The 26,118-nt window shown below is 34.1% G+C and overlaps 13 protein-coding genes across 13 annotated transcripts; all 13 read left to right on the top strand.

Annotated features, from left to right (window-relative positions):
* Positions 1-1,351: 1,351 nt before the first annotated feature.
* On the top strand, positions 1,352-1,897 carry LOC148788335 (pectinesterase inhibitor-like). Its single transcript, XM_088880014.1, has one exon. It carries the CDS (start codon positions 1,352-1,354, stop codon positions 1,895-1,897), a length of 546 nt encoding a protein of 181 aa, XP_088736140.1.
* Positions 1,898-3,313: 1,416 nt separating this feature from the next.
* LOC148788334 (pectinesterase inhibitor-like) lies at positions 3,314-3,859 on the top strand. The gene has a single exon (XM_088880013.1). It carries the CDS (start codon positions 3,314-3,316, stop codon positions 3,857-3,859), a length of 546 nt encoding a protein of 181 aa, XP_088736139.1.
* Positions 3,860-5,274: 1,415 nt separating this feature from the next.
* On the top strand, positions 5,275-5,820 carry LOC148788333 (pectinesterase inhibitor-like). Its single transcript, XM_088880012.1, has one exon. It carries the CDS (start codon positions 5,275-5,277, stop codon positions 5,818-5,820), a length of 546 nt encoding a protein of 181 aa, XP_088736138.1.
* A 1,415-nt stretch (positions 5,821-7,235) lies between these two features.
* On the top strand, positions 7,236-7,781 carry LOC148788332 (pectinesterase inhibitor-like). The gene has a single exon (XM_088880011.1). It carries the CDS (start codon positions 7,236-7,238, stop codon positions 7,779-7,781), a length of 546 nt encoding a protein of 181 aa, XP_088736137.1.
* Positions 7,782-9,195: 1,414 nt separating this feature from the next.
* On the top strand, positions 9,196-9,741 carry LOC148788331 (pectinesterase inhibitor-like). Its single transcript, XM_088880008.1, has one exon. The coding sequence runs from the start codon at positions 9,196-9,198 to the stop codon at positions 9,739-9,741; it is 546 nt and encodes a 181-aa protein (XP_088736134.1).
* A 1,416-nt stretch (positions 9,742-11,157) lies between these two features.
* Positions 11,158-11,703, top strand: LOC148788330 (pectinesterase inhibitor-like). The gene has a single exon (XM_088880007.1). The coding sequence runs from the start codon at positions 11,158-11,160 to the stop codon at positions 11,701-11,703; it is 546 nt and encodes a 181-aa protein (XP_088736133.1).
* Positions 11,704-13,118: 1,415 nt separating this feature from the next.
* LOC148788329 (pectinesterase inhibitor-like) lies at positions 13,119-13,664 on the top strand. Its single transcript, XM_088880006.1, has one exon. The coding sequence runs from the start codon at positions 13,119-13,121 to the stop codon at positions 13,662-13,664; it is 546 nt and encodes a 181-aa protein (XP_088736132.1).
* A 1,415-nt stretch (positions 13,665-15,079) lies between these two features.
* LOC148788328 (pectinesterase inhibitor-like) lies at positions 15,080-15,625 on the top strand. The gene has a single exon (XM_088880005.1). The coding sequence runs from the start codon at positions 15,080-15,082 to the stop codon at positions 15,623-15,625; it is 546 nt and encodes a 181-aa protein (XP_088736131.1).
* Positions 15,626-17,040: 1,415 nt separating this feature from the next.
* LOC148788327 (pectinesterase inhibitor-like) lies at positions 17,041-17,585 on the top strand. Its single transcript, XM_088880004.1, has 2 exons — positions 17,041-17,256; positions 17,343-17,585. Exons 1-2 carry the CDS (start codon positions 17,041-17,043, stop codon positions 17,583-17,585), a joined length of 459 nt encoding a protein of 152 aa, XP_088736130.1.
* A 1,415-nt stretch (positions 17,586-19,000) lies between these two features.
* On the top strand, positions 19,001-19,546 carry LOC148788326 (pectinesterase inhibitor-like). Its single transcript, XM_088880003.1, has one exon. The coding sequence runs from the start codon at positions 19,001-19,003 to the stop codon at positions 19,544-19,546; it is 546 nt and encodes a 181-aa protein (XP_088736129.1).
* Positions 19,547-20,961: 1,415 nt separating this feature from the next.
* LOC148788325 (pectinesterase inhibitor-like) lies at positions 20,962-21,507 on the top strand. The gene has a single exon (XM_088880002.1). It carries the CDS (start codon positions 20,962-20,964, stop codon positions 21,505-21,507), a length of 546 nt encoding a protein of 181 aa, XP_088736128.1.
* A 1,416-nt stretch (positions 21,508-22,923) lies between these two features.
* On the top strand, positions 22,924-23,469 carry LOC148788324 (pectinesterase inhibitor-like). The gene has a single exon (XM_088880001.1). It carries the CDS (start codon positions 22,924-22,926, stop codon positions 23,467-23,469), a length of 546 nt encoding a protein of 181 aa, XP_088736127.1.
* Positions 23,470-24,884: 1,415 nt separating this feature from the next.
* LOC148788323 (pectinesterase inhibitor-like) lies at positions 24,885-25,355 on the top strand. The gene has a single exon (XM_088880000.1). It carries the CDS (start codon positions 24,885-24,887, stop codon positions 25,353-25,355), a length of 471 nt encoding a protein of 156 aa, XP_088736126.1.
* Positions 25,356-26,118: the final 763 nt, after the last annotated feature.

Raw genomic sequence — 26,118 nt, 5'->3', positions numbered from 1 at the left:
ATATTTAAAGCTCTCGGTTTGTTGCTTTCACTTCTTGACTATTAGAAACCTCCAATTTACAGAAAAATTCCATCCTTAGTGCATACCTATTCATAATTTAAAGAGTAACAACTAATAGCTTTTGTATTAAACACAATGACAATGCAAAAAGACCTGCTTGTAACCCGAATAATGAAAATGCTATAAATAACAGAACGAAACAAATGCTTTCGAGATGAGAATGTGGCGCTCAATTTTATAAAGTCATATCCATTCAACTCTTGTCATTCGAATAAAAGTTTAGCTATTCACATAAAATCCTTCAAAGTATTGATTCTTTTCTCCGCCTGACAATCCAAAAGTTTCTTCTTTCATGTATCAAAAAAATTATATTCCATTACCTCGCAATAGATGAATTCAAAGTGAAAGAATATCGATGCCCAAATAAGGCCTTATAAATGATAGTAAGACAAATTAATTATATTCGACTATTGGATTAACTCATTATTAAAAAGAAAGCCAAAGTTCCACAATAAGGGAGTTCGTTGTGGTGGAGTAAGAATGTTTACGACAACACAAAGATGGGAGTGTTGGACTGGAGCAAGAAATAGAGGAAAAATTAAAGAAATTTATTAGAAGGACCATTTTTTAACATTGTAAAAGGATTTTAGGCTATTTATTTTTGTCCAATGAGGCAAACACCGTTTTCCAACGTGCATTGTCGAGTCAAGATTTTTCTTTTACCCTGATGATTAGGAGACTAATTCATCTCTCCCCTGTAGGACTATTTCTTCAATATCCATTATGCTAAAAATCTAACTAACTAAGTTCAGATAAAATGTCAAAAGAGTAGCAAACATAAATTACAACATTTAATTATACATGATTGAAATTTTTCAAGATTTTAATAATACAAACTCCTTTTTTGTCGAAATATAGAGGCGACAAATGAGCGAACGCTCGACAGACCAGCTAGGGATGATTACTTAAAGACTAATACAACAGAAAATTACCTAGCAAATATACCAAACAATGGTCCTCATCAACTTCGTCAAAAATCAATTATGACGATTTTGCTATTTCTCTTTCACTTATCTCCTCCAAAGTTCAATTGCTTATTAATATATTTGATAATAAGAAGTGGCAAAAATTAATTAATATTTTCAAGTTAATTTTTGAAAAAAAAAATGTATAGCATTGTTTTTTTTGCTGAACAAACAAATACCCATTAATAAAACCTGGCAAATCTTGGGACAAAAAATCTATAATCCATGTAAGAGCTTGATTGAGCTCTCATATAAGAGGCCTTCGATGGAGTTCGGCATTTGCAAATTGAGGCAAATCGGTCCTAGTAAAGTAGAGAAAGAAAAACATGGCTATCTTTGAAACCACCACTGTGCTCATTCTCATACCCACAGTCTTCATGTCGATTGCACCATCCGCAACAGGAAACAAATTGACGGATATTGAGATAAAGCATTTGTGCTCCAAGACCAGCAATCTTGAGAGCTGCTACAAACTCTTAAAGTCTGATCCCCGCACAACAAATGTGGACGCAAGAGGCCTTGCTGAAGTTTCTGTTGATTTGGCATCTAAGAAGGCCAACAAAATCCATTCTGTTATAAACTCCGTTGTCAATAAAACCCACGATTCACGGTTGAAAACTATATACCAGTCGTGTTCCAGCAATTACAATGACGCCATTCGTGATCTTAAAGCCATTAAGAATTACTTAAAGTCGGGTGCTTTCAAGAACATACCTGTTCAAGTTAAGGATGCCTCTGAAGAAATCAAACAGTGCAAGAAAGTGTTTGGTGGAGCAACTAGCGATGGTGCACACATAAAGAAGAAAAATCAGGAGTTTGAATTTCTTATCAGCATAGTTGAGGTTACGTCGAACAATCTGAACAAGAACTAGGAAACGGTTTATATTATTTGGGAAAACCATGGTCCATTCGATCTTGTAATAGAAAAGTCCATCTATATTTAAAGCTCTCGGTTTGTTGCTTTCACTTCTTGACTATTAGAAACCTCCAATTTACAGAAAAATAGCCATCCTTAGTGCATACCTATTCATAATTTAAAGAGTAACAACTAATAGCTTTTGTATTAAACACAATGACAATGCAAAAAGACCTGCTTGTAACCTGAATAATGAAAATGCTATAAATAACAGAACGAAACAAATGCTTTCGAGATGAGAATGTGGCGCTCAATTTTATAAAGTCATATCCATTCAACTCTTGTCATTCGAATAAAAGTTTAGCTATTCACATAAAATCCTTCAAAGTATTGATTCTTTTCTCCGCCTGACAATCCAAAAGTTTCTTCTTTCATGTATCAAAAAAATTATATTCCATTACCTCGCAATAGATGAATTCAAAGTGAAAGAATATCGATGCCCAAATAAGGCCTTATAAATGATAGTAAGACAAATTAATTATATTCGACTATTGGATTAACTCATTATTAAAAAGAAAGCCAAAGTTCCACAATAAGGGAGTTCGTTGTGGTGGAGTAAGAATGTTTACGACAACACAAAGATGGGAGTGTTGGACTGGAGCAAGAAATAGAGGAAAAATTAAAGAAATTTATTAGAAGGACCATTTTTTAACATTGTAAAAGGATTTTAGGCTATTTATTTTTGTCGAATGAGGCAAACACCGTTTTCCAACGTGCATTGTCGAGTCAAGATTTTTCTTCTACCCTGATGATTAGGAGACTAATTCATCTCTCCCCTGTAGGACTATTTCTTCAATATCCATTATGCTAAAAATCTAACTAACTAAGTTCAGATAAAATGTCAAAAGAGAAGCAAACATAAATTACAACATTTTATTTTACATGATTGAAGTTTTTCAAGATTTTAATAATACAAACTCCTTTTTTGTCGAAATATAGAGGCGACAAATGAGCGAACGCTCGATAGACCAGCTAGGGATGATTACTTAAAGACTAATACAACAGAAAATTACCTAGCAAATATACCAAACAATGGTCCTTATCAACTTCGTCAAAAATCAATTATGACGATTTTGCTATTTCTCTTTCACTTATCTCCTCCTAAGTTCAATTGCTTATTAATATATTTGAAAATAAGAAGTGGGAAAAATTACTTAATATTTTCAATTTAATTTTTGAAAAAAAAAATGTATAGCATTGTTTTTTTTGCCAAACAAACAAATACCCATTAATAAAACCTGGCAAATCTTGGGACAAAAAATCTATAATCCATGTAAGAGCTTGATTGAGCTATCATATAAGAGGCCTTCGATGGACTTCGGCATTTGCAAATTGAGGAAAATCAGTCCTAGTAAAGTAGAGAAAGAAAAACATGGCTATCTTCGAAACCTCCATTGTGCTCATTCTCATACCCACAGTCTTCATGTCGATTGCACCATCCGCAACAGGAAACAAATTGACGGATATTGAGATAAAGCATTTGTGCTCCAAGACCAGCAATCTTGAGAGCTGCTACAAACTCTTAAAGTCTGATCCCCGCACAACAAATGTGGACGCAAGAGGCCTTGCTGAAGTTTCTGTTGATTTGGCATCTAAGAAGGCCAACAAAATCCATTCTGTTATAAACTCCGTTGTCAATAAAACCCACGATTCACGGTTGAAAACTATATACCAGTCGTGTTCCAGCAATTACAATGACGCCATTCGTGATCTTAAAGCCATTAAGAATTACTTAAAGTCGGGTGCTTTCAAGAACATACCTGTTCAAGTTAAGGATGCCTCTGAAGAAATCAAACAGTGCAAGAAAGTGTTTGGTGGAGCAACTAGCGATGGTGCACACATAAAGAAGAAAAATCAGGAGTTTGAATTTCTTATCAGCATAGTTGAGGTTACGTCGAACAATCTGAACAAGAACTAGAAAACGGTTTATATTATTTGGGAAAACCATGGTCCATTCGATCTTGTAATAGAAAAGTCCATCTATATTTAAAGCTCTCGGTTTGTTGCTTTCACTTCTTGACTATTAGAAACCTCCAATTTACAGAAAAATTCCATCCTTAGTGCATACCTATTCATAATTTAAAGAGTAACAACTAATAGCTTTTGTATTAAACACAATGACAATGCAAAAAGACCTGCTTGTAACCCGAATAATGAAAATGCTATAAATAACAGAACGAAACAAATGCTTTCGAGATGAGAATGTGGCGCTCAATTTTATAAAGTCATATCCATTCAACTCTTGTCATTCGAATAAAAGTTTAGCTATTCACATAAAATCCTTCAAAGTATTGATTCTTTTCTCCGCCTGACAATCCAAAAGTTTCTTCTTTCATGTATCAAAAAAATTATATTCCATTACCTCGCAATAGATGAATTCAAAGTGAAAGAATATCGATGCCCAAATAAGGCCTTATAAATGATAGTAAGACAAATTAATTATATTCGACTATTGGATTAACTCATTATTAAAAAGAAAGCCAAAGTTCCACAATAAGGGAGTTCGTTGTGGTGGAGTAAGAATGTTTACGACAACACAAAGATGGGAGTGTTGGACTGGAGCAAGAAATAGAGGAAAAATTAAAGAAATTTATTAGAAGGACCATTTTTTAACATTGTAAAAGGATTTTAGGCTATTTATTTTTGTCGAATGAGGCAAACACCGTTTTCCAACGTGCATTGTCGAGTCAAGATTTTTCTTCTACCCTGATGATTAGGAGACTAATTCATCTCTCCCCTGTAGGACTATTTCTTCAATATCCATTATGCTAAAAATCTAACTAACTAAGTTCAGATAAAATGTCAAAAGAGAAGCAAACATAAATTACAACATTTTATTTTACATGATTGAAATTTTTCAGGATTTTAATAATACAAACTCCTTTTTTGTCGAAATATAGAGGCGACAAATGAGCGAACGCTCGACAGACCAGCTAGGGATGATTACTTAAAGACTAATACAACAGAAAATTACCTAGCAAATATACCAAACAATGGTCCTCATCAACTTCGTCAAAAATCAATTATGACGATTTTGCTATTTCTCTTTCACTTATCTCCTCCAAAGTTCAATGGCTTATTAATATATTTGATAATAAGAAGTGGCAAAAATTAATTAATATTTTCAAGTTAATTTTTGAAAAAAAAAATGTATAGCATTGTTTTTTTTGCTAAACAAACAAATACCCATTAATAAAACCTGGCAAATCTTGGGACAAAAAATCTATAATCCATGTAAGAGCTTGATTGAGCTCTCATATAAGAGGCCTTCGATGGAGTTCGGCATTTGCAAATTGAGGCAAATCGGTCCTAGTAAAGTAGAGAAAGAAAAACATGGCTATCTTCGAAACCACCATTGTGCTCATTCTCATACCCACAGTCTTCATGTCGATTGCACCATCCGCAACAGGAAACAAATTGACGGATATTGAGATAAAGCACTTGTGCTCCAAGACCAGCAATCTTGAGAGCTGCTACAAACTCTTAAAGTCTGATCCCCGCACAACAAATGTGGACGCAAGAGGCCTTGCTGAAGTTTCTGTTGATTTGGCATCTAAGAAGGCCAACAAAATCCATTCTGTTATAAACTCCGTTGTCAATAAAACCCACGATTCACGGTTGAAAACTATATACCAGTCGTGTTCCAGCAATTACAATGACGCCATTCGTGATCTTAAAGCCATTAAGAATTACTTAAAGTCGGGTGCTTTCAAGAACATACCTGTTCAAGTTAAGGATGCCTCTGAAGAAATCAAACAGTGCAAGAAAGTGTTTGGTGGAGCAACTAGCGATGGTGCACACATAAAGAAGAAAAATCAGGAGTTTGAATTTCTTATCAGCATAGTTGAGGTTACGTCGAACAATCTGAACAAGAACTAGGAAACGGTTTATATTATTTGGGAAAACCATGGTCCATTCGATCTTGTAATAGAAAAGTCCATCTATATTTAAAGCTCTCGGTTTGTTGCTTTCACTTCTTGACTATTAGAAACCTCCAATTTACAGAAAAATAGCCATCCTTAGTGCATACCTATTCATAATTTAAAGAGTAACAACTAATAGCTTTTGTATTAAACACAATGACAATGCAAAAAGACCTGCTTGTAACCTGAATAATGAAAATGCTATAAATAACAGAACGAAACAAATGCTTTCGAGATGAGAATGTGGCGCTCAATTTTATAAAGTCATATCCATTCAACTCTTGTCATTCGAATAAAAGTTTAGCTATTCACATAAAATCCTTCAAAGTATTGATTCTTTTCTCCGCCTGACAATCCAAAAGTTTCTTCTTTCATGTATCAAAAAAATTATATTCCATTACCTCGCAATAGATGAATTCAAAGTGAAAGAATATCGATGCCCAAATAAGGCCTTATAAATGATAGTAAGACAAATTAATTATATTCGACTATTGGATTAACTCATTATTAAAAAGAAAGCCAAAGTTCCACAATAAGGGAGTTCGTTGTGGTGGAGTAAGAATGTTTACGACAACACAAAGATGGGAGTGTTGGACTGGAGCAAGAAATAGAGGAAAAATTAAAGAAATTTATTAGAAGGACCATTTTTTAACATTGTAAAAGGATTTTAGGCTATTTATTTTTGTCGAATGAGGCAAACACCGTTTTCCAACGTGCATTGTCGAGTCAAGATTTTTCTTCTACCCTGATGATTAGGAGACTAATTCATCTCTCCCCTGTAGGACTATTTCTTCAATATCCATTATGCTAAAAATCTAACTAACTAAGTTCAGATAAAATGTCAAAAGAGAAGCAAACATAAATTACAACATTTTATTTTACATGATTGAAGTTTTTCAAGATTTTAATAATACAAACTCCTTTTTTGTCGAAATATAGAGGCGACAAATGAGCGAACGCTCGACAGACCAGCTAGGGATGATTACTTAAAGACTAATACAACAGAAAATTACCTAGCAAATATACCAAACAATGGTCCTTATCAACTTCGTCAAAAATCAATTATGACGATTTTGCTATTTCTCTTTCACTTATCTCCTCCTAAGTTCAATTGCTTATTAATATATTTGAAAATAAGAAGTGGCAAAAATTACTTAATATTTTCAATTTAATTTTTGAAAAAAAAATGTATAGCATTGTTTTTTTTGCCAAACAAACAAATACCCATTAATAAAACCTGGCAAATCTTGGGACAAAAAATCTATAATCCATGTAAGAGCTTGATTGAGCTATCATATAAGAGGCCTTCGATGGACTTCGGCATTTGCAAATTGAGGCAAATCAGTCCTAGTAAAGTAGAGAAAGAAAAACATGGCTATCTTCGAAACCTCCATTGTGCTCATTCTCATACCCACAGTCTTCATGTCGATTGCACCATCCGCAACAGGAAACAAATTGACGGATATTGAGATAAAGCATTTGTGCTCCAAGACCAGCAATCTTGAGAGCTGCTACAAACTCTTAAAGTCTGATCCCCGCACAACAAATGTGGACGCAAGAGGCCTTGCTGAAGTTTCTGTTGATTTGGCATCTAAGAAGGCCAACAAAATCCATTCTGTTATAAACTCCGTTGTCAATAAAACCCACGATTCACGGTTGAAAACTATATACCAGTCGTGTTCCAGCAATTACAATGACGCCATTCGTGATCTTAAAGCCATTAAGAATTACTTAAAGTCGGGTGCTTTCAAGAACATACCTGTTCAAGTTAAGGATGCCTCTGAAGAAATCAAACAGTGCAAGAAAGTGTTTGGTGGAGCAACTAGCGATGGTGCACACATAAAGAAGAAAAATCAGGAGTTTGAATTTCTTATCAGCATAGTTGAGGTTACGTCGAACAATCTGAACAAGAACTAGGAAACGGTTTATATTATTTGGGAAAACCATGGTCCATTCGATCTTGTAATAGAAAAGTCCATCTATATTTAAAGCTCTCGGTTTGTTGCTTTCACTTCTTGACTATTAGAAACCTCCAATTTACAGAAAAATGCCATCCTTAGTGCATACCTATTCATAATATAAAGAGTAACAACTAATAGCTTTTGTATTAAACACAATGACAATGCAAAAAGACCTGCTTGTAACCTGAATAATGAAAATGCTATAAATAACAGAACGAAACAAATGCTTTCGAGATGAGAATGTGGCGCTCAATTTTATAAAGTCATATCCATTCAACTCTTGTCATTCGAATAAAAGTTTAGCTATTCACATAAAATCCTTCAAAGTATTGATTTTTTCTCCGCCTGACAATCCAAAAGTTTCTTCTTTCATGTATCAAAAAAATTATATTCCATTACCTCGCAATAGATGAATTCAAAGTGAAAGAATATCGATGCCCAAATAAGGCCTTATAAATGATAGTAAGACAAATGAATTATATTCGACTATTGGATTAACTCATTATTAAAAAGAAAGCCAAAGTTCCACAATAAGGGAGTTCGTTGTGGTAGAGTAAGAATGTTTACGACAACACAAAGATGGGAGTGTTGGACTGGAGCAAGAAATAGAGGAAAAATTAAAGAAATTTATTAGAAGGACCATTTTTTAACATTGTAAAAGGATTTTAGGCTATTTATTTTTGTCGAATGAGGCAAACACCGTTTTCCAACGTGCATTGTCGAGTCAAGATTTTTCTTCTACCCTGATGATTAGGAGACTAATTCATCTCTCCCCTGTAGGACTATTTCTTCAATATCCATTATGCTAAAAATCTAACTAACTAAGTTCAGATAAAATGTCAAAAGAGAAGCAAACATAAATTACAACATTTTATTTTACATGATTGAAATTTTTCAGGATTTTAATAATACAAACTCCTTTTTTGTCGAAATATAGAGGCGACAAATGAGGGAACGCTCGACAGACCAGCTAGGGATGATTACTTAAAGACTAATACAACAGAAAATTACCTAGCAAATATACCAAACAATGGTCCTCATCAACTTCGTCAAAAATCAATTATGACGATTTTGCTATTTCTCTTTCACTTATCTCCTCCAAAGTTCAATGGCTTATTAATATATTTGATAATAAGAAGTGGCAAAAATTAATTAATATTTTCAAGTTAATTTTTGAAAAAAAAAATGTATAGCATTGTTTTTTTTGCTAAACAAACAAATACCCATTAATAAAACCTGGCAAATCTTGGGACAAAAAATCTATAATCCATGTAAGAGCTTGATTGAGCTCTCATATAAGAGGCCTTCGATGGAGTTCGGCATTTGCAAATTGAGGCAAATCGGTCCTAGTAAAGTAGAGAAAGAAAAACATGGCTATCTTCGAAACCACCATTGTGCTCATTCTCATACCCACAGTCTTCATGTCGATTGCACCATCCGCAACAGGAAACAAATTGACGGATATTGAGATAAAGCACTTGTGCTCCAAGACCAGCAATCTTGAGAGCTGCTACAAACTCTTAAAGTCTGATCCCCGCACAACAAATGTGGACGCAAGAGGCCTTGCTGAAGTTTCTGTTGATTTGGCATCTAAGAAGGCCAACAAAATCCATTCTGTTATAAACTCCGTTGTCAATAAAACCCACGATTCACGGTTGAAAACTATATACCAGTCGTGTTCCAGCAATTACAATGACGCCATTCGTGATCTTAAAGCCATTAAGAATTACTTAAAGTCGGGTGCTTTCAAGAACATACCTGTTCAAGTTAAGGATGCCTCTGAAGAAATCAAACAGTGCAAGAAAGTGTTTGGTGGAGCAACTAGCGATGGTGCACACATAAAGAAGAAAAATCAGGAGTTTGAATTTCTAATCAGCATAGTTGAGGTTACGTCGAACAATCTGAACAAGAACTAGGAAACGGTTTATATTATTTGGGAAAACCATGGTCCATTCGATCTTGTAATAGAAAAGTCCATCTATATTTAAAAGTCTCGGTTTGTTGCTTTCACTTCTTGACTATTAGAAACCTCCAATTTACAGAAAAAATGCCATCCTTAGTGCATACCTATTCATAATTTAAAGAGTAACAACTAATAGCTTTTGTATTAAACACAATGACAATGCAAAAAGACCTGCTTGTAACCTGAATAATGAAAATGCTATAAATAACAGAACGAAACAAATGCTTTCGAGATGAGAATGTGGCGCTCAATTTTATAAAGTCATATCCATTCAACTCTTGTCATTCGAATAAAAGTTTAGCTATTCACATAAAATCCTTCAAAGTATTGATTCTTTTCTCCGCCTGACAATCCAAAAGTTTCTTCTTTCATGTATCAAAAAAATTATATTCCATTACCTCGCAATAGATGAATTCAAAGTGAAAGAATATCGATGCCCAAATAAGGCCTTATAAATGATAGTAAGACAAATTAATTATATTCGACTATTGGATTAACTCATTATTAAAAAGAAAGCCAAAGTTCCACAATAAGGGAGTTCGTTGTGGTGGAGTAAGAATGTTTACGACAACACAAAGATGGGAGTGTTGGACTGGAGCAAGAAATAGAGGAAAAATTAAAGAAATTTATTAGAAGGACCATTTTTTAACATTGTAAAAGGATTTTAGGCTATTTATTTTTGTCGAATGAGGCAAACACCGTTTTCCAACGTGCATTGTCGAGTCAAGATTTTTCTTCTACCCTGATGATTAGGAGACTAATTCATCTCTCCCCTGTAGGACTATTTCTTCAATATCCATTATGCTAAAAATCTAACTAACTAAGTTCAGATAAAATGTCAAAAGAGAAGCAAACATAAATTACAACATTTTATTTTACATGATTGAAGTTTTTCAAGATTTTAATAATACAAACTCCTTTTTTGTCGAAATATAGAGGCGACAAATGAGCGAACGCTCGACAGACCAGCTAGGGATGATTACTTAAAGACTAATACAACAGAAAATTACCTAGAAAATATACCAAACAATGGTCCTCATCAACTTCGTCAAAAATCAATTATGACGATTTTGCTATTTCTCTTTCACTTATCTCCTCCTAAGTTCAATTGCTTATTAATATATTTGAAAATAAGAAGTGGCAAAAATTACTTAATATTTTCAATTTAATTTTTGAAAAAAAAAATGTATAGCATTGTTTTTTTTGCCAAACAAACAAATACCCATTAATAAAACCTGGCAAATCTTGGGACAAAAAATCTATAATCCATGTAAGAGCTTGATTGAGCTATCATATAAGAGGCCTTCGATGGACTTCGGCATTTGCAAATTGAGGCAAATCAGTCCTCGTAAAGTAGAGAAAGAAAAACATGGCTATCTTCGAAACCTCCATTGTGCTCATTCTCATACCCACAGTCTTCATGTCGATTGCACCATCCGCAACAGGAAACAAATTGACGGATATTGAGATAAAGCATTTGTGCTCCAAGACCAGCAATCTTGAGAGCTGCTACAAACTCTTAAAGTCTGATCCCCGCACAACAAATGTGGACGCAAGAGGCCTTGCTGAAGTTTCTGTTGATTTGGCATCTAAGAAGGCCAACAAAATCCATTCTGTTATAAACTCCGTTGTCAATAAAACCCACGATTCACGGTTGAAAACTATATACCAGTCGTGTTCCAGCAATTACAATGACGCCATTCGTGATCTTAAAGCCATTAAGAATTACTTAAAGTCGGGTGCTTTCAAGAACATACCTGTTCAAGTTAAGGATGCCTCTGAAGAAATCAAACAGTGCAAGAAAGTGTTTGGTGGAGCAACTAGCGATGGTGCACACATAAAGAAGAAAAATCAGGAGTTTGAATTTCTTATCAGCATAGTTGAGGTTACGTCGAACAATCTGAACAAGAACTAGGAAACGGTTTATATTATTTGGGAAAACCATGGTCCATTCGATCTTGTAATAGAAAAGTCCATCTATATTTAAAAGTCTCGGTTTGTTGCTTTCACTTCTTGACTATTAGAAACCTCCAATTTACAGAAAAATGCCATCCTTAGTGCATACCTATTCATAATTTAAAGAGTAACAACTAATAGCTTTTGTATTAAACACAATGACAATGCAAAAATACCTGCTTGTAACCTGAATAATGAAAATGCTATAAATAACAGAACGAAACAAATGCTTTCGAGATGAGAATGTGGCGCTCAATTTTATAAAGTCATATCCATTCAACTCTTGTCATTCGAATAAAAGTTTAGCTATTCACATAAAATCCTTCAAAGTATTGATTCTTTTCTCCGCCTGACAATCCAAAAGTTTCTTCTTTCATGTATCAAAAAAATTATATTCCATTACCTCGCAATAGATGAATTCAAAGTGAAAGAATATCGATGCCCAAATAAGGCCTTATAAATGATAGTAAGACAAATTAATTATATTCGACTATTGGATTAACTCATTATTAAAAAGAAAGCCAAAGTTCCACAATAAGGGAGTTCGTTGTGGTGGAGTAAGAATGTTTACGACAACACAAAGATGGGAGTGTTGGACTGGAGCAAGAAATAGAGGAAAAATTAAAGAAATTTATTAGAAGGACCATTTTTTAACATTGTAAAAGGATTTTAGGCTATGTATTTTTGTCGAATGAGGCAAACACCGTTTTCCAACGTGCATTGTCGAGTCAAGATTTTTCTTCTACCCTGATGATTAGGGGACTAATTCATCTCTCCCCTGTAGGACTATTTCTTCAATATCCATTATGCTAAAAATCTAACTAACTAAGTTCAGATAAAATGTCAAAAGAGAAGCAAACATAAATTACAACATTTTATTTTACATGATTGAAATTTTTCAAGATTTTAATAATACAAACTCCTTTTTTGTCGAAATATAGAGGCGACAAATGAGCGAACGCTCGACAGACCAGCTAGGGATGATTACTTAAAGACTAATACAACAGAAAATTACCTAGCAAATATACCAAACAATGGTCCTTATCAACTTCGTCAAAAATCAATTATGACGATTTTGCTATTTCTCTTTCACTTATCTCCTCCTAAGTTCAATTGCTTATTAATATATTTGAAAATAAGAAGTGGCAAAAATTACTTAATATTTTCAATTTAATTTTTGAAAAAAAAAATGTATAGCATTGTTTTTTTTGCCAAACAAACAAATACCCATTAATAAAACATGGCAAATCTTGGGACAAAAAATCTATAATCCATGTAAGAGCTTGATTGAGCTATCATATAAGAGGCCTTCGATGGACTTCGGCATTTGCAAATTGAGGCAAATCAGTCCTCGTAAAGTAGAGAAAGAAAAACATGGCTATCTTCGAAACCTCCATTGTGCTCATTCTCATACCCACAGTCTTCATGTCGATTGCACCATCCGCAACAGGAAACAAATTGACGGATATTGAGATAAAGCATTTGTGCTCCAAGACCAGCAATCTTGAGAGCTGCTACAAACTCTTAAAGTCTGATCCCCGCACAACAAATGTGGACGCAAGAGGCCTTGCTGAAGTTTCTGTTGATTTGGCATCTAAGAAGGCCAACAAAATCCATTCTGTTATAAACTCCGTTGTCAATAAAACCCACGATTCACGGTTGAAAACTATATACCAGTCGTGTTCCAGCAATTACAATGACGCCATTCGTGATCTTAAAGCCATTAAGAATTACTTAAAGTCGGGTGCTTTCAAGAACATACCTGTTCAAGTTAAGGATGCCTCTGAAGAAATCAAACAGTGCAAGAAAGTGTTTGGTGGAGCACCTAGCGCTGGTGCACACATAAAGAAGAAAAATCAGGAGTTTGAATTTCTTATCAGCATAGTTGAGGTTACGTCGAACAATCTGAACAAGAACTAGGAAACGGTTTATATTATTTGGGAAAACCATGGTCCATTCGATCTTGTAATAGAAAAGTCCATCTATATTTAAAAGTCTCGGTTTGTTGCTTTCACTTCTTGACTATTAGAAACCTCCAATTTACAGAAAAATGCCATCCTTAGTGCCTACCTATTCATAATTTAAAGAGTAACAACTAATAGCTTTTGTATTAAACACAATGACAATGCAAAAAGACCTGCTTGTAACCTGAATAATGAAAATGCTATAAATAACAGAACGAAACAAATGCTTTCGAGATGAGAATGTGGCGCTCAATTTTATAAAGTCATATCCATTCAACTCTTGTCATTCGAATAAAAGTTTAGCTATTCACATAAAATCCTTCAAAGTATTGATTCTTTTCTCCGCCTGACAATCCAAAAGTTTCTTCTTTCATGTATCAAAAAAATTATATTCCATTACCTCGCAATAGATGAATTCAAAGTGAAAGAATATCGATGCCCAAATAAGGCCTTATAAATGATAGTAAGACAAATTAATTATATTCGACTATTGGATTAACTCATTATTAAAAAGAAAGCCAAAGTTCCACAATAAGGGAGTTCGTTGTGGTGGAGTAAGAATGTTTACGACAACACAAAGATGGGAGTGTTGGACTGGAGCAAGAAATAGAGGAAAAATTAAAGAAATTTATTAGAAGGACCATTTTTTAACATTGTAAAAGGATTTTAGGCTATTTATTTTTGTCGAATGAGGCAAACACCGTTTTCCAACGTGCATTGTCGAGTCAAGATTTTTCTTCTACCCTGATGATTAGGGGACTAATTCATCTCTCCCCTGTACGACTATTTCTTCAATATCCATTATGCTAAAAATCTAACTAACTAAGTTCAGATAAAATGTCAAAAGAGAAGCAAACATAAATTACAACATTTTATTTTACATGATTGAAATTTTTCAAGATTTTAATAATACAAACTCCTTTTTTGTCGAAATATAGAGGCGACAAATGAGCGAACGCTCGACAGACCAGCTAGGGATGATTACTTAAAGACTAATACAACAGAAAATTACCTAGCAAATATACCAAACAATGGTCCTTATCAACTTCGTCAAAAATCAATTATGACGATTTTGCTATTTCTCTTTCACTTATCTCCTCCTAAGTTCAATTGCTTATTAATATATTTGAAAATAAGAAGTGGCAAAAATTACTTAATATTTTCAATTTAATTTTTGAAAAAAAAAATGTATAGCATTGTTTTTTTTGCCAAACAAACAAATACCCATTAATAAAACCTGGCAAATCTTGGGACAAAAAATCTATAATCCATGTAAGAGCTTGATTGAGCTATCATATAAGAGGCCTTCGATGGACTTCGGCATTTGCAAATTGAGGCAAATCAGTCCTAGTAAAGTAGAGAAAGAAAAACATGGCTATCTTCGAAACCTCCATTGTGCTCATTCTCATACCCACAGTCTTCATGTCGATTGCACCATCCGCAACAGGAAACAAATTGACGGATATTGAGATAAAGCATTTGTGCTCCAAGACCAGCAATCTTGAGAGCTGCTACAAACTCTTAAAGTCTGATCCCCGCACAACAAATGTGGACGCAAGAGGCCTTGCTGAAGTTTCTGTTGATTTGGCATCTAAGAAGGCCAACAAAATCCATTCTGTTATAAACTCCGTTGTCAATAAAACCCACGATTCACGGTTGAAAACTATATACCAGTCGTGTTCCAGCAATTACAATGACGCCATTCGTGATCTTAAAGCCATTAAGAATTACTTAAAGTCGGGTGCTTTCAAGAACATACCTGTTCAAGTTAAGGATGCCTCTGAAGAAATCAAACAGTGCAAGAAAGTGTTTGGTGGAGCAACTAGCGCTAGTGCACACATAAAGAAGAAAAATCAGGAGTTTGAATTTCTTATCAGCATAGTTGAGGTTACGTCGAACAATCTGAACAAGAACTAGGAAACGGTTTATATTATTTTGGAAAACCATGGTCCATTCGATCTTGTAATAGAAAAGTCCATCTATATTTAAAGCTCTCGGTTTGTTGCTTTCACTTCTTGACTATTAGAAACCTCCAATTTACAGAAAAATGCCATCCTTAGTGCATACCTATTCATAATTTAAAGAGTAACAACTAATAGCTTTTGTATTAAACACAATGACAATGCAAAAAGACCTGCTTGTAACCTGAATAATGAAAATGCTATAAATAACAGAACGAAACAAATGCTTTCGAGATGAGAATGTGGCGCTCAATTTTATAAAGTCATATCCATTCAACTCTTGTCATTCGAATAAAAGTTTAGCTATTCACATAAAATCCTTCAAAGTATTGATTCTTTTCTCCGCCTGACAATCCAAAAGTTTCTTCTTTCATGTATCAAAAAAATTATATTCCATTACCTCGCAATAGATGAATTCAAAGTGAAAGAATATCGATGCCCAAATAAGGCCTTATAAATGATAGTAAGACAAATTAATTATATTCGACTATTGGATTAACTCATTATTAAAAAGAAAGCCAAAGTTTCACAATAAGGGAGTTCGTTGTCGTGGAGTAAGAATGTTTACGACAACACAAAGATGGGAGTGTTGGACTGGAGCAAGAAATAGAGGAAAAATTAAAGAAATTTATTAGAAGGACCATTTTTTAACATTGTAAAAGGATTTTAGGCTATTTATTTTTGTCGAATGAGGCAAACACCGTTTTCCAACGTGCATTGTCGAGTCAAGATTTTTCTTCTACCCTGATGATTAGGAGACTAATTCATCTCTCCCCTGTAGGACTATTTCTTCAATATCCATTATGCTAAAAATCTAACTAACTAAGTTCAGATAAAATGTCTAAAGAGAAGCAAACATAAATTACAATATTTTATTTTACATGATTGAAATTTTTCAAGATTTTAATAATACAAACTCCTTTTTTGTCGAAATATAGAGGCGACAAATGAGCGAACGCTCGACAGAGCAGCTAGGGATGATTACTTAAAGACTAATACAACAGAAAATTACCTAGCAAATATACCAAACAATGGTCCTTATCAACTTCGTCAAAAATCAATTATGACGATTTTGCTATTTCTCTTTCACTTATCTCCTCCTAAGTTCAATTGCTTATTAATATATTTGAAAATAAGAAGTGGCAAAAATTACTTAATATTTTCAATTTAATTTTTGAAAAAAAAAATGTATAGCATTGTTTTTTTTGCCAAACAAACAAATACCCATTAATAAAACCTGGCAAATCTTGGGACAAAAAATCTATAATCCATGTAAGAGCTTGATTGAGCTATCATATAAGAGGCCTTCGATGGACTTCGGCATTTGCAAATTGAGGCAAATCAGTCCTAGTAAAGTAGAGAAAGAAAAACATGGCTATCTTCGAAACCTCCATTGTGCTCATTCTCATACCCACAGTCTTCATGTCGATTGCACCATCCGCAACAGGAAACAAATTGACGGATATTGAGATAAAGCATTTGTGCTCCAAGACCAGCAATCTTGAGAGCTGCTACAAACTCTTAAAGTCTGATCCCCGCACAACAAATGTGGACGCAAGAGGCCTTGCTGAAGTTTCTGTTGATTTGGCATCTAAGAAGGCCAACAAAATCCATTCTGTTATAAACTCCGTTGTCATAAAACCCACGATTCACGGTTGAAAACTATATACCAGTCGTGTTCCAGCAATTACAATGACGCCATTCGTGATCTTAAAGCCATTAAGAATTACTTAAAGTCGGGTGCTTTCAAGAACATACCTGTTCAAGTTAAGGATGCCTCTGAAGAAATCAAACAGTGCAAGAAAGTGTTTGGTGGAGCAACTAGCGCTGGTGCACACATAAAGAAGAAAAATCAGGAGTTTGAATTTCTTATCAGCATAGTTGAGGTTACGTCGAACAATCTGAACAAGAACTAGGAAACGGTTTATATTATTTGGGAAAACCATGGTCCATTCGATCTTGTAATAGAAAAGTCCATCTATATTTAAAGCTCTCGGTTTGTTGCTTTCACTTCTTGACTATTAGAAACCTCCAATTTACAGAAAAATGCCATCCTTAGTGCATACCTATTCATAATTTAAAGAGTAACAACTAATAGCTTTTGTATTAAACACAATGACAATGCAAAAAGACCTGCTTGTAACCTGAATAATGAAAATGCTATAAATAACAGAACGAAACAAATGCTTTCGAGATGAGAATGTGGCGCTCAATTTTATAAAGTCATATCCATTCAACTCTTGTCATTCGAATAAAAGTTTAGCTATTCACATAAAATCCTTCAAAGTATTGATTCTTTTCTCCGCCTGACAATCCAAAAGTTTCTTCTTTCATGTATCAAAAAAATTATATTCCATTACCTCGCAATAGATGAATTCAAGGTGAAAGAATATCGATGCCCTAATAAGGCCTTATAAATGATAGTAAGACAAATTAATTATATTCGACTATTGGATTAACTCATTATTAAAAAGAAAGCCAAAGTTCCACAATAAGGGAGTTCGTTGTGGTGGAGTAAGAATGTTTACGACAACACAAAGATGGGAGTGTTGGACTGGAGCAAGAAATAGAGGAAAAATTAAAGAAATTTATTAGAAGGACCATTTTTTAACATTGTAAAAGGATTTTAGGCTATTTATTTTTGTCGAATGAGGCAAACACCGTTTTCCAACGTGCATTGTCGAGTCAAGATTTTTCTTCTACCCTGATGATTAGGGGACTAATTCATCTCTCCCCTGTAGGACTATTTCTTCAATATCCATTATGCTAAAAATCTAACTAACTAAGTTCAGATAAAATGTCAAAAGAGAAGCAAACATAAATTACAACATTTTATTTTACATGATTGAAATTTTTCAAGATTTTAATAATACAAACTCCTTTTTTGTCGAAATATAGAGGCGACAAATGAGCGAACGCTCGACAGACCAGCTAGGGATGATTACTTAAAGACTAATACAACAGAAAATTATCTAGCAAATATACCAAACAATGGTCCTTATCAACTTCGTCAAAAATCAATTATGACGATTTTGCTATTTCTCTTTCACTTATCTCCTCCTAAGTTCAATTGCTTATTAATATATTTGAAAATAAGAAGTGGCAAAAATTACTTAATATTTTCAATTTAATTTTTGAAAAAAAAAATGTATAGCATTGTTTTTTTTGCCAAACAAACAAATACCCATTAATAAAACCTGGCAAATCTTGGGACAAAAAATCTATAATCCATGTAAGAGCTTGATTGAGCTATCATATAAGAGGCCTTCGATGGACTTCGGCATTTGCAAATTGAGGCAAATCAGTCCTAGTAAAGTAGAGAAAGAAAAACATGGCTATCTTCGAAACCTCCATTCTGCTCATTCTCATACCCACAGTCTTCATGTCGATTGCACCATCCGCAACAGGAAACAAATTGACGGATATTGAGATAAAGCATTTGTGCTCCAAGACCAGCAATCTTGAGAGCTGCTACAAACTCTTAAAGTCTGATCCCCGCACAACAAATGTGGACGCAAGAGGCCTTGCTGAAGTTTCTGTTGATTTGGCATCTAAGAAGGCCAACAAAATCCATTCTGTTATAAACTCCGTTGTCAATAAAACCCACGATTCACGGTTGAAAACTATATACCAGTCGTGTTCCAGCAATTACAATGACGCCATTCGTGATCTTAAAGCCATTAAGAATTACTTAAAGTCGGGTGCTTTCAAGAACATACCTGTTCAAGTTAAGGATGCCTCTGAAGAAATCAAACAGTGCAAGAAAGTGTTTGGTGGAGCAACTAGCGCTAGTGCACACATAAAGAAGAAAAATCAGGAGTTTGAATTTCTTATCAGCATAGTTGAGGTTACGTCGAACAATCTGAACAAGAACTAGGAAACGGTTTATATTATTTTGGAAAACCATGGTCCATTCGATCTTGTAATAGAAAAGTCCATCTATATTTAAAGCTCTCGGTTTGTTGCTTTCACTTCTTGACTATTAGAAACCTCCAATTTACAGAAAAATGCCATCCTTAGTGCATACCTATTCATAATTTAAAGAGTAACAACTAATAGCTTTTGTATTAAACACAATGACAATGCAAAAAGACCTGCTTGTAACCTGAATAATGAAAATGCTATAAATAACAGAACGAAACAAATGCTTTCGAGATGAGAATGTGGCGCTCAATTTTATAAAGTCATATCCATTCAACTCTTGTCATTCGAATAAAAGTTTAGCTATTCACATAAAATCCTTCAAAGTATTGATTCTTTTCTCCGCCTGACAATCCAAAAGTTTCTTCTTTCATGTATCAAAAAAATTATATTCCATTACCTCGCAATAGATGAATTCAAAGTGAAAGAATATCGATGCCCAAATAAGGCCTTATAAATGATAGTAAGACAAATTAATTATATTCGACTATTGGATTAACTCATTATTAAAAAGAAAGCCAAAGTTTCCCAATAAGGGAGTTCGTTGTCGTGGAGTAAGAATGTTTACGACAACACAAAGATGGGAGTGTTGGACTGGAGCAAGAAATAGAGGAAAAATTAAAGAAATTTATTAGAAGGACCATTTTTTAACATTGTAAAAGGATTTTAGGCTATTTATTTTTGTCGAATGAGGCAAACACCGTTTTCCAACGTGCATTGTCGAGTCAAGATTTTTCTTCTACCCTGATGATTAGGAGACTAATTCATCTCTCCCCTGTAGGACTATTTCTTCAATATCCATTATGCTAAAAATCTAACTAACTAAGTTCAGATAAAATGTCTAAAGAGAAGCAAACATAAATTACAATATTTTATTTTACATGATTGAAATTTTTCAAGATTTTAATAATACAAACTCCTTTTTTGTCGAAATATAGAGGCGACAAATGAGCGAACGCTCGACAGACCAGCTAGGGATGATTACTTAAAGACAAATACAACAGAAAATTACCTAGCAAATATACCAAACAATGGTCCTTATCAACTTCGTCAAAAATCAATTATGACGATTTTGCTATTTCTCTTTCACTTATCTCCTCCTAAGTTCAATTGCTTATTAATATATTTGAAAATAAGAAGTGGCAAAAATTACTTAATATTTTCAATTTAATTTTTGAAAAAAAAAATGTATAGCATTGTTTTTTTTGCCAAACAAACAAATACCCATTAATAAAACCTGGCAAATCTTGGGACAAAAAATCTATAATCCATGTAAGAGCTTGATTGAGCTATCATATAAGAGGCCTTCGATGGACTTCGGCATTTGCAAATTGAGGCAAATCAGTCCTAGTAAAGTAGAGAAAGAAAAACATGGCTATCTTCGAAACCTCCATTGTGCTCATTCTCATACCCACAGTCTTCATGTCGATTGCACCATCCGCAACAGGAAACAAATTGACGGATATTGAGATAAAGCATTTGTGCTCCAAGACCAGCAATCTTGAGAGCTGCTACAAACTCTTAAAGTCTGATCCCCGCACAACAAATGTGGACGCAAGAGGCCTTGCTGAAGTTTCTGTTGATTTGGCATCTAAGAAGGCCAACAAAATCCATTCTGTTATAAACTCCGTTGTCAATAAAACCCACGATTCACGGTTGAAAACTATATACCAGTCGTGTTCCAGCAATTACAATGACGCCATTCGTGATCTTAAAGCCATTAAGAATTACTTAAAGTCGGGTGCTTTCAAGAACATACCTGTTCAAGTTAAGGATGCCTCTGAAGAAATCAAACAGTGCAAGAAAGTGTTTGGTGGAGCAACTAGCGCTGGTGCACACATAAAGAAGAAAAATCAGGAGTTTGAATTTCTTATCAGCATAGTTGAGGTTACGTCGAACAATCTGAACAAGAACTAGGAAACGGTTTATATTATTTGGGAAAACCATGGTCCATTCGATCTTGTAATAGAAAAGTCCATCTATATTTAAAGCTCTCGGTTTGTTGCTTTCACTTCTTGACTATTAGAAACCTCCAATTTACAGAAAAATGCCATCCTTAGTGCATACCTATTCATAATTTAAAGAGTAACAACTAATAGCTTTTGTATTAAACACAATGACAATGCAAAAAGACCTGCTTGTAACCTGAATAATGAAAATGCTATAAATAACAGAACGAAACAAATGCTTTCGAGATGAGAATGTGGCGCTCAATTTTATAAAGTCATATCCATTCAACTCTTGTCATTCGAATAAAAGTTTAGCTATTCACATAAAATCCTTCAAAGTATTGATTCTTTTCTCCGCCTGACAATCCAAAAGTTTCTTCTTTCATGTATCAAAAAAATTATATTCCATTACCTCGCAATAGATGAATTCAAGGTGAAAGAATATCGATGCCCTAATAAGGCCTTATAAATGATAGTAAGACAAATTAATTATATTCGACTATTGGATTAACTCATTATTAAAAAGAAAGCCAAAGTTCCACAATAAGGGAGTTCGTTGTGGTGGAGTAAGAATGTTTACGACAACACAAAGATGGGAGTGTTGGACTGGAGCAAGAAATAGAGGAAAAATTAAAGAAATTTATTAGAAGGACCATTTTTTAACATTGTAAAAGGATTTTAGGCTATTTATTTTTGTCGAATGAGGCAAACACCGTTTTCCAACGTGCATTGTCGAGTCAAGATTTTTCTTCTACCCTGATGATTAGGGGACTAATTCATCTCTCCCCTGTAGGACTATTTCTTCAATATCCATTATGCTAAAAATCTAACTAACTAAGTTCAGATAAAATGTCAAAAGAGAAGCAAACATAAATTCCAACATTTTATTTTACATGATTGAAATTTTTCAAGATTTTAAAAATACAAACTCCTTTTTTGTCGAAATATAGAGGCGACAAATGAGCGAACGCTCGACAGCCCAGCTAGGGATGATTACTTAAAGACTAATACAACAGAAAATTACCTAGCAAATATACCAAACAATGGTCCTTATCAACTTCGTCAAAAATCAATTATGACGATTTTGCTATTTCTCTTTCACTTATCTCCTCCTAAGTTCAATTGCTTATTAATATATTTGAAAATAAGAAGTGGCAAAAATTACTAAATATTTTCAATTTAATTTTTGAAAAAAAAAAATGTATAGCATTGTTTTTTTTGCCAAACAAACAAATACCCATTAATAAAACCTGGCAAATCTTGAGACAAAAAATCTATAATCCATGTAAGAGCTTGATTGAGCTATCATATAAGAGGCCTTCGATGGACTTCGGCATTTGCAAATTGAGGCAAATCAGTCCTAGTAAAGTAGAGAAAGAAAAACATGGCTATCTTCGAAACCTCCATTGTGCTCATTCTCATACCCACAGTCTTCATGTCGATTGCACCATCCGCAACAGGAAACAAATTGACGGATATTGAGATAAAGCATTTGTGCTCCAAGACCAGCAATCTTGAGAGCTGCTACAAACTCTTAAAGTCTGATCCCCGCACAACAAATGTGGACGCAAGAGGCCTTGCTGAAGTTTCTGTTGATTTGGCATCTAAGAAGGCCAAAAAACTCCATTCTGTTATAAACTCCGTTGTCAATAAAACCCACGATTCACGGTTGAAAACTATATACCAGTCGTGTTCCAGCAATTACAATGACGCCATTCGTGATCTTAAAGCCATTAAGAATTACTTAAAGTCGGGTGCTTTCAAGAACATACCTGTTCAAGTTAAGGATGCCTCTGAAGAAATCAAACAGTGCAAGAAAGTGTTTGGTGGAGCAACTAGCGATGGTGCACACATAAAGAAGAAAAATCAGGAGTTTGAATTTCTTATCAGCATAGTTGAGGTTACGTCGAACAATCTGAACAAGAACTAGGAAACGGTTTATATTATTTGGGAAAACCATGGTCCATTCGATCTTGTAATAGAAAAGTCCATCTATATTTAAAAGTCTCGGTTTGTTGCTTTCACTTCTTGACTATTAGAAACCTCCAATTTACAGAAAAATGCCATCCTTAGTGCATACCTATTCATAATTTAAAGAGTAACAACTAATAGCTTTTGTATTAAACACAATGACAATGCAAAAAGACCTGCTTGTAACCTGAATAATGAAAATGCTATAAATAACAGAACAAAACAAATGCTTTCGAGATGAGAATGTGGCGCTCAATTTTATAAAGTCATATCCATTCAACTCTTGTCATTCGAATAAAAGTTTAGCTATTCACATAAAATCCTTCAAAGTATTGATTCTTTTCTCCGCCTGACAATCCAAAAGTTTCTTCTTTCATGTATCAAAAAAATTATATTCCATTACCTCGCAATAGATGAATTCAAAGTGAAAGAATATCGATGCCCAAATAAGGCCTTATAAATGATAGTAAGACAAATTAATTATATTCGACTATTGGATTAACTCATTATTAAAAAGAAAGCCAAAGTTCCACAATAAGGGAGTTCGTTGTGGTGGAGTAAGAATGTTTACGACAACACAAAGATGGGAGTGTTGGACTGGAGCAAGAAATAGAGGAAAAATTAAAGAAATTTATTAGAAGGACCATTTTTTAACATTGTAAAAGGATTTTAGGCTATTTATTTTTGTCGAATGAGGCAAACACCGTTTTCCAACGTGCATTGTCGAGTCAAGATTTTTCTTCTACCCTGATGATTAGGGGACTAATTCATCTCTCCCCTGTAGGACTATTTCTTCAATATCCATTATGCTAAAAATCTAACTAACTAAGTTCAGATAAAATGTCAAAAGAGAAGCAAACATAAATTACAACATTTTATTTTACATGATTGAAATTTTTCAAGATTTTAATAATACAAACTCCTTTTTTGTCGAAATATAGAGGCGACAAATGAGCGAACGCTTGACAGACCAGCTAGGGATGATTACTTAAAGACTAATACAGCAGAAAATTACCTAGCAAATATACCAAACAATGGTCCTTATCAACTTCGTCAAAAATCAATTATGACGATTTTGCTATTTCTCTTTCACTTATCTCCTCCTAAGTTCAATTGCTTATTAATATATTTGAAAATAAGAAGTGGCAAAAATTACTTAATATTTTCAATTTAATTTTTGAAAAAAAAAATGTATAGCATTGTTTTTTTTGCCAAACAAACAAATACCCATTAATAAAACCTGGCAAATCTTGGGACAAAAAATCTATAATCCATGTAAGAGCTTGATTGAGCTATCATATAAGAGGCCTTCGATGGACTTCGGCATTTGCAAATTGAGGCAAATCAGTCATAGTAAAGTAGAGAAAGAAAAACATGGCTATCTTCGAAACCTCCATTGTGCTCATTCTCATACCCACAGTCTTCATGTCGATTGCACCATCCGCAACAGGAAACAAATTGACGGATATTGAGATAAAGCATTTGTGCTCCAAGACCAGCAATCTTGAGAGCTGCTACAAACTCTTAAAGTCTGATCCCCGCACAACAAATGTGGACGCAAGAGGCCTTGCTGAAGTTTCTGTTGATTTGGCATCTAAGAAGGCCAAAAAAATCCATTCTGTTATAAACTCCGTTGTCAATAAAACCCACGATTCACGGTTGAAAACTATATACCAGTCGTGTTCCAGCAATTACAATGACGCCATTCGTGATCTTAAAGCCATTAAGAATTACTTAATGTCGGGTGCTTTCAAGAACATACCTGTTCAAGTTAAGGATGCCTCTGAAGAAATCAAACAGGCAAGAAAGTGTTTGGTGGAGCAACTAGCGATGGTGCACACATAAAGAAGAAAAATCAGGAGTTTGAATTTCTTATCAGCATAGTTGAGGTTACGTCGAACAATCTGAACAAGAACTAGGAAACGGTTTATATTATTTGGGAAAACCATGGTCCATTCGATCTTGTAATAGAAAAGTCCATCTATATTTAAAGCTCTCGGTTTGTTGCTTTCACTTCTTGACTATTAGAAACCTCCAATTTACAGAAAAATGCCATCCTTAGTGCATACCTATTCATAATTTAAAGAGTAACAACTAATAGCTTTTGTATTAAACACAATGACAATGCAAAAAGACCTGCTTGTAACCTGAATAATGAAAATGCTATAAATAACAGAACGAAACAAATGCTTTCGAGATGAGAATGTGGCGCTCAATTTTATAAAGTCATATCCATTCAACTCTTGTCATTCGAATAAAAGTTTAGCTATTCACATAAAATCCTTCAAAGTATTGATTCTTTTCTCCGCCTGACAATCCAAAAGTTTCTTCTTTCATGTATCAAAAAAATTATATTCCATTACCTCGCAATAGATGAATTCAAAGTGAAAGAATATCGATGCCCAAATAAGGCCTTATAAATGATAGTAAGACAAATTAATTATATTCGACTATTGGATTAACTCATTATTAAAAAGAAAGCCAAAGTTCCACAATAAGGGAGTTCGTTGTGGTGGAGTAAGAATGTTTACGACAACACAAAGATGGGAGTGTTGGACTGGAGCAAGAAATAGAGGAAAAATTAAAGAAATTTATTAGAAGGACCATT

Source organism: Sesamum indicum, linkage group LG4 (assembly GCF_026168435.1).
Source record: "Sesamum indicum cultivar Baizhima isolate 11 linkage group LG4, ASM2616843v1, whole genome shotgun sequence".
Taxonomy (NCBI): Eukaryota; Viridiplantae; Streptophyta; class Magnoliopsida; order Lamiales; family Pedaliaceae; genus Sesamum; species Sesamum indicum.
The sequence above is the reverse complement of the archived record's forward strand: the minus strand, read 5'-3'. Positions and strand labels throughout refer to the sequence as shown.

Bases quoted from the DNA above. Each gene is read 5' to 3' on its own strand.
- LOC148788335 (XM_088880014.1), top strand. From the start codon at position 1,352: ATGGCTATCTTTGAAACCACCACTGTGCTCATTCTCATACCCACAGTC.
- LOC148788334 (XM_088880013.1), top strand. From the start codon at position 3,314: ATGGCTATCTTCGAAACCTCCATTGTGCTCATTCTCATACCCACAGTC.
- LOC148788333 (XM_088880012.1), top strand. From the start codon at position 5,275: ATGGCTATCTTCGAAACCACCATTGTGCTCATTCTCATACCCACAGTC.
- LOC148788332 (XM_088880011.1), top strand. From the start codon at position 7,236: ATGGCTATCTTCGAAACCTCCATTGTGCTCATTCTCATACCCACAGTC.
- LOC148788331 (XM_088880008.1), top strand. From the start codon at position 9,196: ATGGCTATCTTCGAAACCACCATTGTGCTCATTCTCATACCCACAGTC.
- LOC148788330 (XM_088880007.1), top strand. From the start codon at position 11,158: ATGGCTATCTTCGAAACCTCCATTGTGCTCATTCTCATACCCACAGTC.
- LOC148788329 (XM_088880006.1), top strand. From the start codon at position 13,119: ATGGCTATCTTCGAAACCTCCATTGTGCTCATTCTCATACCCACAGTC.
- LOC148788328 (XM_088880005.1), top strand. From the start codon at position 15,080: ATGGCTATCTTCGAAACCTCCATTGTGCTCATTCTCATACCCACAGTC.
- LOC148788327 (XM_088880004.1), top strand. From the start codon at position 17,041: ATGGCTATCTTCGAAACCTCCATTGTGCTCATTCTCATACCCACAGTC. The intron at 17,257-17,342 runs GCATCTAAGAAG...ACTATATACCAG, and splicing joins CTGAAGTTTCTGTTGATTTG to TCGTGTTCCAGCAATTACAA.
- LOC148788326 (XM_088880003.1), top strand. From the start codon at position 19,001: ATGGCTATCTTCGAAACCTCCATTCTGCTCATTCTCATACCCACAGTC.
- LOC148788325 (XM_088880002.1), top strand. From the start codon at position 20,962: ATGGCTATCTTCGAAACCTCCATTGTGCTCATTCTCATACCCACAGTC.
- LOC148788324 (XM_088880001.1), top strand. From the start codon at position 22,924: ATGGCTATCTTCGAAACCTCCATTGTGCTCATTCTCATACCCACAGTC.
- LOC148788323 (XM_088880000.1), top strand. From the start codon at position 24,885: ATGGCTATCTTCGAAACCTCCATTGTGCTCATTCTCATACCCACAGTC.